Raw genomic sequence first — 16,896 nt, 5'->3', positions numbered from 1 at the left:
GATGTTTCTGTTCTGGTGACCGTTATAAATTTGCATTCAAGAGAATGTGGGCTGGATAATTGGGCCTATTACTGGGCCCAATTTAATGTCGGTGGTCAGTTGGATTTTTGTGTGGGTGAATTTTGTAGGATCTCCTTTCATGGGAGCCATTGCCTTGTGTGCCATTTTGGTCACGAGCATGATATGTGTCTGCATGCCGATGTTTTCACGCAAGGTATCGGCTCTCCGGCCCGACAAAAACATGTTCGTCATCGTCAAAGCATTCCCCTCCGGCGTCATACTTGCCAAGGGACGGGGTACGTACATGCACGTTTTGCCCGACTCGTTTGATTGCTTGAGATCCGAGTGGTTGCCCGAACATCCGTGGAGGAAGTTTCCATTCACAACGTTCGTGGAAATGCTTTCGGCCATGCTCACTCTCATGGTGGACTCGTTTTCGATGAGTCACTATAGGAAATATTTAGTTCGCGGTGCAGCTCGTGGCGGAGAGGAGGAGAGTGCCAAAAATATATAGGTTTTCTCAAATTGCTGAGACATCATGTTGTCGCACAAGTATAAATATTATGAATTGGTGTTTTTTTTTTTTTTTTTTTTTTGTTACAGGCTCAAAAACTTTTCATCATTTGAACTGCAATCTAAATTTGCGTAGTGCATTCAACTAAATTAAATCTGTTGATAGAGCATAACTTTGAAACTAAGTTGGGGTTTGAATCATTTTTAACTGAGTTGGAGTGTTGAAGCATGCAGGTATTGGAACTAGCGGTTGTAGTGCACTCTGTAGTGATTGGATTATCAATGGATGCATCTGATAACCCATGCACAATCAGACCACTCATTGCTGCCCTTTGTTTCCATCAATTATTTGAAGGTCTGGGCCTTGGTGGATGCATAGTACAGGTGAGATCACCCAACTAATCTACCGTCCCTTGTATAATTAATTCTAAAACATGCTTCAAATTAATGTTGCTTGCAGGTTGAATATGGTATCAAGACGAAAGCAATAATTATGTTCTTCTCAGCCACACCACCATTGGGGATAGTACTAGGGAATTCACTGTCAAATATATACTGCGATGACAGTCCGACGGCTCTGATTGTGGTAGGGCTGCTAAATGCAGGGCTGCTCAACTATATGGCGCTGGTGGATCTCCTAGAAGCTGATTTCATGGGGACTAAACTACAAGCAAACGTGAAGCTCCAAATATAGTCTTATATTGCAGTTCTTTAAGGGGCAGGAGGCATGTCAGTAATGGCCATATGGGCTTAGCCTTGCAGATGAACGATAATGTCAAACAGATTAATAAGATAGAATAGGATCGTGCTAGCTAGTTAGCTGTTTATGTATCAATTGGCTGTGATATATCTGCATGTACAGTAGAATTAGAAATTTTGAGAATTTTAATTTATTAATTTTTCAATCTTTAATTGGCAACGAGTTTGCATCCTTGCATGACATTCTCCTGAAATCTCTTAACCAAATAATAAAGGAAGTTTAGGTTTTGCCATAAAACCAATTGATAATATGGGGAGTAGCTTAACTTACTTATAAGCTCATGCGAAGTCTCTACTCCCATCAATGTGAGATTTATTCTCAACACGCTCCCTCATGTGTGATGAATTTTCAAGCCAAATACTTGGACAATACAAACAGTTTGTGTGACCATTGAGCTTCACACATAGAACAACCCGCTCTGATATCATGATAAAATCCATGAAAAGATCCGATCTATAAAGCAGTGTGAATCTTCGATAGAAAGAAAAGAGTGAACAGAGAGGAACTAAGCTTCTTTTCTTACTGATTTCATTACATTATAAACTGGCTTATACCAGATCTACACACACAAATCACTAATTACCATTATCAATAATTACTTAACTAATAATGTCAACACTAATTAACTTGCTGAGCTGTCACTTGGTTTTCAATAAGGTGCTGAAGGATGTATGCGAACAATGAAAGGGGCTTGTAAGTTGCAACTCGGGAGTGTTTAAAAGTGTTTACTCTTGCACCCCGATGCAATATTAAAATTTTGAATTCCCTCTTCCCCATTGTGGTTCTAATCACTTCTTGGACAACCGACCAATCTTCTTTTCCTTTTTGGTAAGAACTACCAACTAATATTATAAGTTTGCCAAACCTAACTGCTAATTAATTAACTAGTACAGGGTTACTCAACTAAGCTGGGCCATTCGTTTCCAGCTCTAGAGAAATTACTATCGCCATTTGCATGAGTCCATGACTGGTTGATTATTTTAGTCTCTTTGCTGTCTTGATGTTATTGGCCTGAGTTTCTCAGCTTTCCATACAATACATCGTCATGAGTATGCAGTGCATGCTCTGAATTTGATAGCCCTTACTTTTCTAGAACCAAAAGGGTCACTAATTGACCAGCACTAACACCTAAAAGTTAATGGATCCGAATTAAATTAGCAACAACTCCGGTTGTGGCAAGTCCGATATCTAATTGTTACAAGTGAGTCATGTTGTAAAAATAGTTTTGCGAAAAAATTTTTTGTCACGCTGTAAAAATAGTTTTGTGAAAAAGTCTTTATTAGGATGTAAAAGTAAAAAAATCTCATATCGGAGAAATGGACGACGTTGTAAGGATTTATAGAATTTGGCTAAATGATCAAGAACTTTAACTAGAATTGGTTGTTTTTATTGTTTAAAATTAATGAGGAGTTCTTGGGATTTATACACTATGTGTATTTATTTATTTTCTATTTTTTACGAATTTCTTTTTATAAGAGTATAAATTTATAAAATTTGACCAAATGATAAAAAAACACTACAAAACAAATTGTCATTAGTGAGGGTCAAATGTTGTCGGAAAAGGCGTTTTATACACTATGCGTCAGAAATTGTCCCATTATAAATACTTTTTTTCCGACCATCCGTCGAAAATACTTTATTATTGACACACAAGACATGTCGTTAGTAGTTAGTTTTTCGTCAAAATAAAAAATTGAAAACGACAAACTTTAAAGTTTAACTAGAAGTGGTGGTTTATGTTGTTTAAAATTAATGAGGGAGTCATGTGTTCGAAATGCTATGTGTGTGTTTTTTATTTTCCAATTTTAACAAATTTCTTTTCATAAGAGTATAAATTTATAAAATTTAGTTAAATGATCAAGAAGTTTAATTAGAAGCAATGGTTTTTGTTGTTTAAAATTAACGAGATGTCCTGAGCTCAAAATGCTATGTGCCTTTTATTCTGTACAATTTTTCGAAATTTCTGTTTGGTTGTTAATTTCTTTTTAAGTACTAGCTAGTAGCCATGTGCAGTTTTTAAACATTCATTCTAGTTCAAGTCTAACCTTCAACAAAGAGTAATGCGTAGACCAAATTTACAGATCATATGACTTGCCACAAATAGGTTTAATTTAGTGCTCATTCATTGCTTATGCATATCAATTAAAGACTCGAAACTATGATTATTTTTTCTACTTCCATTTTGACAAAGTTAGTAAATAAGAAAAAATACCTCAAAATTTACATAAAAACAATTTAAATGTTAAGATAAAAGGAAAACAAAACTCATCATCTCTCTATTTGTAAGCTCGGGGTTTTTCGGTTCCCTTCTTATAATACAAAATAAATTAGTTTTTCCGTGTTTCTATATTATTGAATTTGAAGTGTTTTTTTTAAGTATAATTTTATCATAGTCTTACATGTGAAAACAAATATTTTTTCTTATATGAAGTAGGGCACATTTTTTAGCATTGTCTCATACTTCAAAAATCGAGGGAAATTAGTTGGAACTCTGAAGGGTTATTCAGTATTCCAACTTGGGGTGTGATATCCACACACCCCATTTTACTTCTCACACACATTTTTAATTTTCGACCGTCGGATCAGATGAATTGAAGAAAATCAACGAACATAAATTATCAAGAGGTGTGTGAGAAGTAAAATGAAGTATGTAGATAGCACACCACTTCCAACTTATCGTTTCCAATGATGCACAGATGTGCCATCTACCAGTACTACCATTAACATTAGCTAGTGGCTAGAAAGTTCGAAACTGAAAAATGCTATTAGCTAGAATCATAAACAAATCTGAAATCGTGGTTATAAATGGAGGCAGATTGTCTATCCTCCTGTTTGGGTGCCTTTTTCATTATCTTTTATTTTGTGCAGTTACAGTTAAACCACGTTAATATTTTATATTAATTTTTTTATAGATATAATAAGATAAAAAGCAATAATAATATAAATTGTTGACGTAGCTTAACCGTGATTGTACAAATAGAAGAGGATGAGAAAAACATCCAAACAGGAGGGCTGACAATTTGCCTCGTTATAAATTGTCTCATGCTCACGGGTCAGACGTCACAAAGAGTGAAAGATGGAGAGAAGTCTCATTCCAAAAATAAAATTGGAGAAGACAACCTAACAGTGTCCCTCGATGCAACCAACCAAAGAGACGTTCATTCCACTCTAGACCTTTTCAAAAGCCTTGCCTTTAATAAGTGGATTTTGTTTGCCTCATGAACATATATTATAGGGAGTTTTAATGAAAAGCTCACGGTACTGTTTATTTAAACGAAAAATCATATTTTTACACTAAAAAGTCAACCCTGGTACTATTCACTTTACCTTTATTTTGTCCTTATCATTAAAACTCAAAATTTTCAAACCTTTTTCATTAGTTTTTCTTATATTATATATACCACTTTCTTCTCAAATTGTTTTTTTTTTTACAAATAGTCGTTCATGTTTTATATTCTCTAAGTGACCTCTAGTTGTTAATGGATGTCGAATTTTGGCACATTATTAATTTTTTTTATATACTTTTGTTTATTTATTTTTTTGGTATGCTAAAGACAATCGTTTATGTTTTATATTCTCTAAGTGACTTCTAGTTGTTAATGTATGTAGAAATGATTTTGGCATGTTATTAATTTTTTTTATATACTTTTGTTTATTCTTCTTTTCATATGCTAAAGACAGTCATTCATGTTTTATATTCTTTAAGTGACTTCTAGTTGTTAATATATGTAAAAATGATTTTGGCACGTTATTATTTTTTATTTTTTACATACTTTTGTTTATTTTATTATTAAGTTTTTATTTATTTATTTGACCCAAATGTTAAAAATCAACAAGAATACATGTATGCATAAATCACTTCTTTATCGCGTACATAGCAATATATTCTTCATCTCTGCACTTAATTTTTTATGCACGCCTTTATTTATTTTAAGTCTAATAATATAATTTTAATCACTTTAACTACAAAATCGATCGTTGTCGCACTAACAATAGATTAATTAATTAATCACAATCGGTGGCTTTTATCCACATGAAATTAAATGGGCCAATTAATCTAAGTAATGGAAACAGAGTAATATTAGGGAGACTAAATTTGTAAACTAAATGATATATCATCAATAAAAAATGAGTATGATTATCAACGTTTAAGTAATAATTCAATCATCAACTTCCATGTCATTTAGTTTATAGAATTTATTCTATAAATTTAGTCTCTCTAATATTATTCAATAAAAACACCAAAAACGTTGAAGTTGACAAACTTACGCATGCACTTTTGTGGAGTTAGGTTCAAAGATGACGATCATAAGCTCACAAACAACAATTAAATTAATTGCGCATTTTCTACTCGATGCAAGTGCATTTGCTGTCATGAGCAAATTGGCAGCCAGTTTTTGGTGGATCATGGACAACATGCTTGTGGCTCTCGATGTTTAGAGAACGCTCTTAATCATTCTTATAATTAAGAATTCAAATTGATTCATCAATATTCTATAGATGATTTGTTTGGATCAGCATCTTAATCTCCATATGATCATGGTTAATTAAAAAGGAATTTGGGATCTTTAGCTAGCTAGGGAGAAACCAATCAAATATCAATATTCGAGAATTACTTTGGCTAGCTTATGCTAAGTTGCACCAAGGATGTAGACTTTCATGATTGATAAATGTATTCCAAAGGGGATTGAGATGGATCATTGTGGCAAGCCTTCTGATTGCAAATTTGGTCTATATTAGAAACCAATGTGACTTTAGGATTGTACTGGGAAGCTTATATTACTGTCACGGTACTCAAAATTCAGGGGTGTGTTTGTTCATCGAATCAAGCCTATATTAGAAACCCATGTTTAGTACGTAATTAGTTTTTATTTGCGCCACTAAAAAAATTGACATAGGCCACGACATACCGTGGCTTATAAACAGTCACAAATATTTTCTCTATTGCCTAACAGTGGCCTATACTCAAATTTCCAGTAGTGTGACTTTTTGACGGACGTCCAAAACCCATAAAATGAGAAAGAGGATCCTCTCCGGATTCACTTTGCTATGATCCCCATATCCTAACCGTTTATAGTACATCGTGTAGCTAGTTTTCGTTAGATACTATTTGTGTTTAATTTTAAATAAAAAAAAAGTTAAATGATTTCTAACCATACGATATACGATGAATGACTAAGATATGGGGATCCTATCCAGATGGGATCCAATTCCGTACAATGAAAGCTTATTTTGAAGTGATACCATAAATTCCTAGGGTTTTATAGGGTTAAGTTACATTATAAATAGATCATCTTGGCTTTATGTTTTGTACTGTTCGATTATTAATTCAATAAACATGAGTTTTCTCTAGTGAATTTTAGGGTTTGGTTGTTGTTTTCTAGCGAAGAAATTATGTTCAATTGTTCTTGATATATTCAACAACATTAAAAAGAATCAACCTCGTATGACTATTATATTGTTGTATTTCTAGAAAGTAACAATGTTGGTGTCATAATATACATCCTGGTATTTTAAAACAGGAGAATTCGACTCAATGTATTTATTCACGCCAATAAACATATGTCAACCTTAAAATTCATATGGCACTACTATTACCTTGTTAAGGATTTCATCAGAGTAAATCTCATTATTACACAAAAACCCATCGCTCTCTAAAACACCTAAAACAACTTTAGTTTCCACATTGGAAGTGGATTATGACCTTAAATTAAGTTGCGTAAGCACACAAAAGACAATTAAGCATGGATATTAGGATTATTTTAGAATAATATGGGTCCTTATCCCAATACAAGACAAATGATACTCCATAAACAACAATGTCACAAGAAAAGATTTGGAGAATATATATAGAATAACAGATCTAGCCGAGCTAGCTAGGTGACAATTAAATTATAGATTATGGAATAAAATAAATGGAATCGTATATTAGATATAATCTAGCAGAAGAGAAAATTGGTGATGAGCTTATCCTATATGGACCAATCACTACAAAGTGTTAATGGTGATGACTTCAGGTAGGGAATTGGAGGAAGAAAGAAAAGTTGTAGTTGCTTGAGTGGGGGGAAAGTGGAGACAGTGCAAATGTGGTACGAGTGTCGGTTCCAGAAAATAATTAAATAAGACTGTATATTTTGGATTAGGATGTTTGCCAAAATAATTTTTGTGGTTGATATAACTCTTTATTTTAGTCATTGAGATTTGAAATTAATATAAGTGATAATTAAGTTTGTTCACCATCAGTCATTTTGATCATTCTGTAAAAAGTTTTGTTATATAAGGACCAAAATGCCAAAGTACCTTCAATTTTAGTCAAAAATACCTTTAATTTAATAAACAATGAGCCAAATAATTGGACAAAATTGAGTGTATTTTTAACATTTTATCCTTATTTAAAGGAGATTTTTCATGAAATGACCAAAGTGATTGATGGGAGACAAATTCAAGAACCACTTCTATCGATTTCAAATCTCATGAATTAAAGTAAGGAATTATGCTAATCTTATGGGCCATTTTGACTAAAAAGCCTTAAGATAATGCTAGAAATACCAAAATTTTAAACTAATTTGCAAACCAAATGATATAGATCAAATAAAAAATAAACACGCTAATTAATAATTAAAAATTAATCAAACCATCAATTTTCACGTCATTTGATTTACATGATTTAATTTAAAAATTTACCCTAACAAGATATAGAGGTCGATGTTCACTTGCAGTGGCCGTAGGCAGTGACGTGGAAGAAGAGGATCCAGTAAGTACTGAGTGAGTGGTGATTACTCTCCTATATGTTCTGGATTAAAAAATTTGACCAAAACGTTTTCGTTTTTCATGTTTATGAATGTTAGTGGATTTTTAATGTTACATAAATTAATTATTTGTTCTTAGTAAAAAATGAAGATAGAGTCTTTTAGCTTTATTCTTTTTTTTTTCTTTCTTTTGTAACTTTTGTAATTCTTTTCTTGTTAATTCATGTTTATTACCCCATTCACTAAGAGTGATAATAAGCCTATAGTTAGTAGCATTTTTTCCATCATCCTTCTATTCATTATCCACTACCTAATTTCTTTTACAACTATTATTTTCTCCATTTACTCCATCTTTTCTATTTTTACTTATTGGACAAGGTGGTGTTTGTGTGGTGGAACTTTGGACTCTTCCTTAATTTTGTGCAGATAGGTTTGAGTCAAACAACGATTCGGTTGGACTGCTGTATCATAGAGGGGACAAGTCAAGGGATATACAGCTGCACCGGTTCATGGACTTTGTCAAACCGCAGTGGGCTTGAATCTCCTAAAAAATAACGAGATACTCGCGTCTCAACCCAATTTTATACGTGCTTCTTAAAAGAATATCATAATTTTCTTCTAATTTTCACAACAATAAACAATTATCGTGGCATGCCACATCGTGGTAATAATTTTCTGCAATGTCTTTCTCAAAACCACACCGAAAGTTATACACAGTAATTTTCTGCAATGTCTTTCTCAACACCATTATAAGGAACCAAGGAAAAAAGCTTCACACGGTAAGTGGCAGATTGAAGAATTTTTCTCGGGAACAAGATGAAACAAGTAGAATCATTTTGTGCAATTTCCCATGGCTCTCTACTCTATATCGGCCTTTTGACGAATATTGTTAAGTATCGGAATGCATGGCAATCATATGCTCAAGATTGCATCAAAAGAATAATGAAGAGTTGGGGCAATTAATTGAATTCACTTGCCCTAATGAGAAATTGCATTTCATTTTGTTCTGCAATTGATCTGATGAACTTTTACACTATGTTTGGATGAGGAAAATAAACTTGAAATTTGGATAAAAATCAGAATTTATAAATTGACATGTACCAATTCCCTTGTTTGGATTTATAACATAGAAATTTAGAATTTCCACATGGAAAAAAAACTTGGAATTTGGGGCCTCCAATTTCCAAGTTTAAATTCTATGTAAATAGGTGTCATTTCCCAATTTCTATGATTGGGAGTTTAAAATTAACAAATTCCGTTTTCAATTATATTATTTTTTTAGGTTAACCGAACAACGAAATTCACAAATTCTAGAAAATAAAATCCCGTCATTTCAATTTTTGTCATTTTAAAATTCCTTAATAATCTTAAATTTCTTCATCCAAATTGTGAATCGTAAGTTTATGAAAAAACTTAATTGTGAATCGTAAGTTAAATTTCTTCATCCAAATTTTGGACCACTTTTACAGGTTAATATTTGCAAAAAAAATCAACCAAATTGTGAATAGTAAGTTTAAGAAAAAACTACAAAAGGGAGACTAACAAGACATATAACACATGTATAATGCCTCAAAGAGGACTCTCATGTGATCAGTCTATGTTAATTAGCTCTGTGTGTGAACATGAGAGAGAGAGAGAGAGAGAGAGAGAGAGAGAGAGAGAGAGGTGGGTTGGTGGCCTCAGACTTTGCTGGGGCTGGCCGAGTTGACGGGCCAAGCAAATGGCCGAGAGTGGCCCTAGTGGGTTGGTCCACCGTGCACCCACGCGAGAGAGCTTGAAGAAAAAATAAACAAATTAGACCCCACTGTGCACACACAATAATCATATCGGTTGCCCTCCAAATTCCCAGATTGTTTAATTTTTGGCACCGGAAATAGGCAGCTGTTAAATCCAGTACCCCTCCGTACGCAACACTTTGCCCACTCTTATGATGCTCCCCTCTCTCCTGTGTCTGCATATTTTATCTGTATCTATCCACTAGCCATTACAAAACCCTAGCTAGCTGCTACTGCAACTTGTATAGATATAGACTAGGCACAAACACAAAAACTTTGGGAGAAAGAAGAACACCATTGTAGCAGCCATGGCTGCATGTTCATGTGAATCATGTCTTTTGCTTTCTCTCTTTATTCTTTTGTTGTTTTCTTTTAATGTAGGACCCCAAAATTTTCAATTTTCTTCTCTCTGTGGGATTTTTATTTTGATTTATAATGAGGTTGTGTTTGATGATCAAATATATGTTTGGTCATGGAGAGGAGCTACATAGGCCTATCCGTGGGAAATTGTTTGGCACATTTTAGGTAGTTCTTTTATCTTTGCTGATTTACTTTTTTACTAGGGTATGCAATGCCACCTCTTCTCAGGGAGAGAACCTTGGGTCATGATGCATGACCATTTGTCATGGTTGGCTGCTTAATATCGACAAATATATGAATACATTATTTATCAATATGTCGTATATATTATTAATATTGTCGATATTTCGATTACACTGTATTGTTATGTTTGTCTATAAAATTCTAACTAAGATGAAAAGTAAATCGCGATATTAACATTATCCTATTGAACTGTTGGACAAGACACCATATAAGACTACATTACCCAACATTTTCCTCTTACCATCATATGCTAAAAGTACATCTTTCTTGCCCATCTTGAAAAGCAATTCAAATTGATGCTATTACCACTAATCGTAAGAAGTTTTGAAACTACACGTGACACAATGGACTGTGCTATTTCCATCTTTCAATTGAAAAGTTGAACACGAGTTTAGGTTCATGTTTAGCAGATGGTTTTATTGAATTGTTCCTTAATCACACTCACTGATCTTATCCAGTTGCCTTTGGAATTTAGAAGCAAAATGGAAGTTTTATGTAGTGGGGAAGCACCTAAACCATGCATTGTTATATAATAGTGATTAATAAAGGTTAAGGATAGAATCACAGAATGCTGAACTATGTTTTTATATACAACAAGCCATTCAGAATATTTGTCTGCAAGTTGCTGTCTGGCTCTGAGATTTGGCAACACCACTTTTTTAATTGATCTAATCTTCTTTTAGCATTCATCTTTTCTATACAAAATTTGCGAGGAGGTCATGCATAGCCACAAAATGAAAAGTTTAATAATGATCAAGAATAATTAGATATATAATATGAAAAACTAGCTACCACTTATTTGTCATTCATATATAATAATCGAGATTTGATAATTCAGACTAATTAATTGTAGGAAAATGATTTATGCACATTATTTTTGTTCTCCTGCACACCCCTCCATATTGCTATCAGATTGACTGGATCAAAGAAAAACTGAGAGCTACAAGAAAATGAGGTTTCGATAAGGTGAAAAATTGTGTTTAGAGGTAACTCCGCTAAGTATGTATGGTTAAAAGAGTTGCTTATTGTGTGTGTGTGTGTGTGTTTTTTTTTTGGGGGGGGGGGGGGGGAGAGGGAGAGGTGGCAGTACATGATACGTCGTCATGAAAGAATAATGATGAACTTGTAAACTTGGACGAGGAACACTGAACCTTCAAATCATATATAAATAATAATATGTGGTGGAAGTTAGATCATTATGACCTAAAAAAATCCAAAGCAGGTATCATGTTAACTACATCATATATCAATGGTAATTGATAAGCAGTAGGCTATTCACACACTATTTCTACTTTTTACATATTTTTATTAATTTTTGTCTATTAATTTTTTTTTTAATTCATTCGATCAGACAACTAAAAATTAGATATGTGTAAATAACACCATCCTTTATACATATGGTTTAAGTGCCTTGTTTGAATAAGTGTCACTTCCTTCCCTTCCAATCCTCATAAAAGTTTGCACTTCTTCCTTAAATAGCAAAGGTTGACCTAAGCAGAATAGGGAAAACCAGATCAAAGAGCACAAAGAATGTAATGTGAAACTGTTTTTCGTTATACTTTTATCCCCTTTTGGTTTTCAAAATTTGTTCCGATAGTATTTATGCTTAATTCAAGCGACTAAAAGTATTTATGCCTGCAAATCCGTATTCAAATTCACCGTATCACCTATATATATATGTATGTATGTATGTATGTATGTATGTATGTATTATATAGGTTTTAGGAAAGAATATTAAGAGGTCATATCCATCATCCATATGACAAGAAAACTCACCATGCAGGAGCATAAAAGTTTGCGTTAACATACAAGTAAGATAAAATAAAAGGAAAGAGGCTGAAAAGCCAAGTACTATTGATCGGTACTACGTTGCCAAAGCTCATAAAGGATTCTGCAAAAGATGTGTTCTTGGCCAGTTAAAAACTCAACAAGAATTCTTTTTATAAAGAAAATGAATGGGAGGATTTAGGTATTTGATGTTAACAATTTAGATAATTTAGTAATAATTCACCTTCATGTGGTCTCCAATCCAAGGTTGAAGTGCTCAATGAGTCATCCAAATTAAACAAGGGGCTTTTAGATCCAGGTCAAAAACATAGAGAGTTTTTAGGAGTGAGTCCAGTTAATAAATTATATGTTTTTATTTCTTTTATACTCATTTTATATTTTCTAAAAATATTAAAAATCAATTAATTTTTTTTAATATTATGCATTTTTCAACTCCAAAATATCTAATTAATATAGTATAACAAAAAAATTAATATACTAACATAAATCTATCTGCAAAACATTATACCCTAACTCAAGTAGCAAATATATGAATGTATATTATACCTATAAGTGAGATATGAAACCTAACTAAAAGGTAGAAAAAACATAATATACCTACAAGCAAGACACATTAATTTGTGACAGGTTTACTATGAAAAAGAATTTGTCATATAGGTAGATAAATACAATTAACCTGTGATATAGGTTGATTATAAAAATTAAAATAAAATCTATAAATGGGTTAAAGCACGAGGAAGAACAAGAAATAACAAATAAATAAATAAAAAGAAATAATCAAAGAGATAATTAGGAAGAAATTTGATTTTTATAATAAATTTTTTCATTTAAGAGATAATTATTGATAATAAAATAATTAAATTTAAAGAATTGGACCTATTCTAATAAATTTGACTATTCCTACTATTGGCTCAAAAAATTGGAGTTATATCAAGTTTCCCCATTAAACAAATAAAACAAAAATGAACTAATTAATCATCACAAACTGAGTTTAATTTAATCATTTACTTTTAAACTGACCTTCATTGCGTCATCACATAAAATGTTAGCAACTTTAATTAATTTGACTTCAACCTCATTTCTCAAATTTCCTTTTTTCTCCTCTTCCAAAACATTCCTCACAATAATTATTACTCCTGCACATAAACGAGAAAGTTTTCGTGTCCCAAAAATACGGTTCGGTACATTAAGTTTCATAATATAATTGGTTGATTTTTTTTTTTTTAAGTTACGAAATCAATTAGTTTATTACATTTGATCAGTTGGACCATATTTCCGGCACATTGAAGAATCTCTTCACATCAATTTTTTCTCTATTCTAATAACCATCATATATATAACGCCAAGTCATTATCCAAATTATACGCATGGTCATGCACATGAATCCCATCTCATATTTATAAAACACATACACATTTTGAGATTCTCTGTTCGAATCCCTCTTTTTATATATTCGACTGTTTATTAGAATCTCCTTTCCTCAGCATCGTTCGAATCATAAATTCATAATACCATGGTCTTGTAATACCACCAACAACAACCATGATGGAATATGATCCATGTTTAAGATGTATATATATATCTTCCCCCACATACATCAGACACATTTACGTGTTTCATCTCAATAATTGTCCACCCTTGCTTGCTTATGTAAGCTCCTGAAAGTGTTGCTCTTTTAAAACCGCACGTCCCTCCCCTATATAAACCCCTCTCACTCTTCATGCTGTTATCGCCCGCCCTCCAAAACACAGGTCACAGCCCTTCAACTGCAAGTCCATAAAAAACCTTAAACAAAAACTCTCAGCTTTTAGAGCCATGCTTCCAGGTGAGATCATCTCAGGACTCCACTACTTCGAATCTGAAATCCCACTTCGAAATCCCTCCGACTATGCTTTCATGCACAACCAAATCCCCTCCCACCATTTCAACACCTTGTTCAACAACTTATCCCATCAAATCCCTCCTCCTCCAGGCCATGACTTCACTCAACAATCCTCCAGCCTCAGCTACAACTCCAGCACCTCCGACGACGCTGAAGAACACCACCACCTCAGAGTCATCGAAGAGAGGAAGCAGAGGAGAATGATATCCAACAGAGAATCCGCTCGGAGATCGCGGATGAGGAAGCAGAAGCACCTCGACGAGCTGTGGTCGCAGGTGGTGCGGCTGAGGAACGAGAACCACAGCCTGATAGACAGGTTGAACAACGTTTCGGAGTCCCGCGACAGGGTTGTGGAGGAGAATGCTCGGCTCAAGGAAGAATCTTCCGACCTTCGCCAAATGCTCACAAACCTGCAGATTGGCAGCCCTTACAATATAAATGCTTCCACCTTCAGAGAGCTGGATTCAGATGTGCCCTGCATCACGGCCCATCTCAGAACATTTGAACATTAGCACATTAGCCTACTTTATGTCCCTTTTGTTTACTCTAATTGCTATTCAGTTTTTTATTATCCTTCAAAGCACTTCGCCACCATCTTACATCAACTTGGCTAACAGATTAGTCTTTATCACATTAATCCTTCAAAGCACTTCGCCACCATCTGATATCAACTTGGCTAATAGAGGAGTCTTTATCACATTAAAAATCGATGCACTCGAACATGACAAGAGAGATAAAGAGAAGGGGATGTATTCCGCTGGTTGCACGCAAGAGTTTGCGCTTCTCGCCGCGTACACAACTGTAAAATGTACTTGCAGTTGCAGGTCATAATTACTGAGATATTTCTTTGTAGCCCATCATAGAATTATCAAACACTGCATCATTTATATCATCGTTTTTATCTTCTTTTTTTTCTAATTTGACAACTGAGAACCCTACCAACCACCTGAAAAATAAATACACAATAAATTGCAGCATTTAGAAAGATCAGAACAAAAGGGTTACCACTTGGTACTTACTACTATGCAACATGATAAATCTGTCCCATCACCGCTATAAGGTAAAATAGATACAATCGAATGTACTAAATTCGGGAAAATAACGGGCAGGGATCAGTTCGTGGAGTACATTCAATAACGTTGTGGGAACAATCTGAGTGAGCCAGAGACTAACAGCGGGAACAGGAGAAAGACAAGAAGTGGTGGAGGTGGTGGTGGTGCTAGTGGTGGCTCATCATGCAAAAATGTAGGACTACTATGCGAAAACAAAACATTTGAAAAGGTTTATCCACTAGCTAGCAAAATTACACACCTTCCCCTCTCAGTAATGTTTTTAAAATTTTTATTTTGACCTGTCTCTGTTGTCTCGCTTTGTTCAGCCAAACCAAGCTTCCATCATTGCTTTCGTGAACGAATTTGAATGTCCTGCCAAGAAAGCCGACGCTTCAGGTGCTGCTTCGACAGTGGATTTACCTTTTTATCTGGCACTGTTGGAGCACACCCACATGCATTTGCCATATATAATGCAGCATTACTAATGATGTAGTCCCACCATATAATTTATGCCTCACATTCCAGCCAGGCCCCTCCTTGAGAATATGTGTGTGATCACATTAATGATTTCATGAGAGAAGAAACACTCGTACACATGTAGTGATGATGCATATCCTAGTATTAATTTAAGCAACTTATTGACCTGCGTCTTAGTCTCGTTCAACATTATTAGTATCAATTGTACACAACAATGTGTCATGTTATAACATAACATAGAAAAAATACACATAATATTATGTATGCAACTAATGACACTCAAGAATCTTTCACTTGTCTATATTTTTGCATGACTTTGATGATGTTTCCATCATATGATATTTATAAATCTCAAATAAGACTGCAAAATTTTGTCAAACCAAATCTTTCTTCTCCTGTTTCTTTATTTTGGAAATAAATAAATAAATCTTTTGTTTCTTTATTTTGGAAATAAATAAATAAATCTTTCTTCTCCTGTGAATGAAAGAAACGGCAAAAACCTACTTCAACAACATTTCTTCGCTTAAGCTCTTCAACAAGATCCTTCTCAATTATAGCTGAAGTGAGATCAATATCTATAACATATCGACCACAACATTAAGAACTTTTCAACGGACATATACATGGTTGATCCGTTATAGTTAATACATTATTGATACATTGTCGATATGTTATCAATATGGATCCCATCCGAGTTACAGTTGACGAAGTATAGTTAGTGGTGTACAGTAAAAAGAGCCCATTCACGAACAATGCCTCGTGGAGCTTCCATGGGCCTTTTGCCCCCAATTCACAGGTCTCATGCAATGAATCTGTTCTGGTGTACAAAACAGACAGTAACTTCCACTTTGGTTTATCATTGAAGTAGCTTGGAGTCACCATTAAGTGAAATGGGATAACATATTTGCTCAACTTAAATACAAAACCTTTAATCTCCTAGATTACAGGACGTAGCAAAATTTACTAAATTAACAAAGTATATAGGGAAAAGGAATGAATGATATCATGGTGCAATAGCTCTGATGTCTTGTGTGTAGATATAGTCTGTGTGAGCAACCATGGACCTTTTCATCAAACATTCTTCACTGTTCAAGCCCTTGCAATCAGTAGCAGCATCATCATCCAGCCTTCCTTCCTCCTACAAATTAAAACAAAAACATAAACTTAAATTAATTGAAATTAACATGCACCAGGATTGAGATTAATATGAGAACAAAAAATTAAAGGGTAATTAACTTAGGGAAGTGATTTTGGCAATTCCATTTTCTCCTCTGTACTCCTTTCTTCTTTCTATTGT

General features: G+C 33.9%; 1 protein-coding gene and 1 pseudogene across 1 annotated transcript; both read left to right on the top strand.

The window, feature by feature from the left end:
* The first annotated feature begins 85 nt into the window (after window positions 1–85).
* Window positions 86–1,425, top strand: LOC126607792 (fe(2+) transport protein 1-like; annotated as a pseudogene).
* A 12,461-nt stretch (window positions 1,426–13,886) lies between these two features.
* LOC126606747 (basic leucine zipper 43-like) lies at window positions 13,887–14,650 on the top strand. The gene has a single exon (XM_050274135.1). It carries the CDS (start codon window positions 14,004–14,006, stop codon window positions 14,580–14,582), a length of 579 nt encoding a protein of 192 aa, XP_050130092.1. The 5' UTR covers window positions 13,887–14,003; the 3' UTR covers window positions 14,583–14,650.
* The last annotated feature ends 2,246 nt before the right edge of the window (window positions 14,651–16,896 follow it).

The sequence above is a fragment of the Malus sylvestris genome, chromosome 16 (assembly GCF_916048215.2).
Source record: "Malus sylvestris chromosome 16, drMalSylv7.2, whole genome shotgun sequence".
NCBI lineage: Eukaryota > Viridiplantae > Streptophyta > Magnoliopsida > Rosales > Rosaceae > Malus > Malus sylvestris.
Note: the sequence above shows the minus strand (reverse complement) of the source record. Positions and strands in the feature narration are given on the sequence as shown.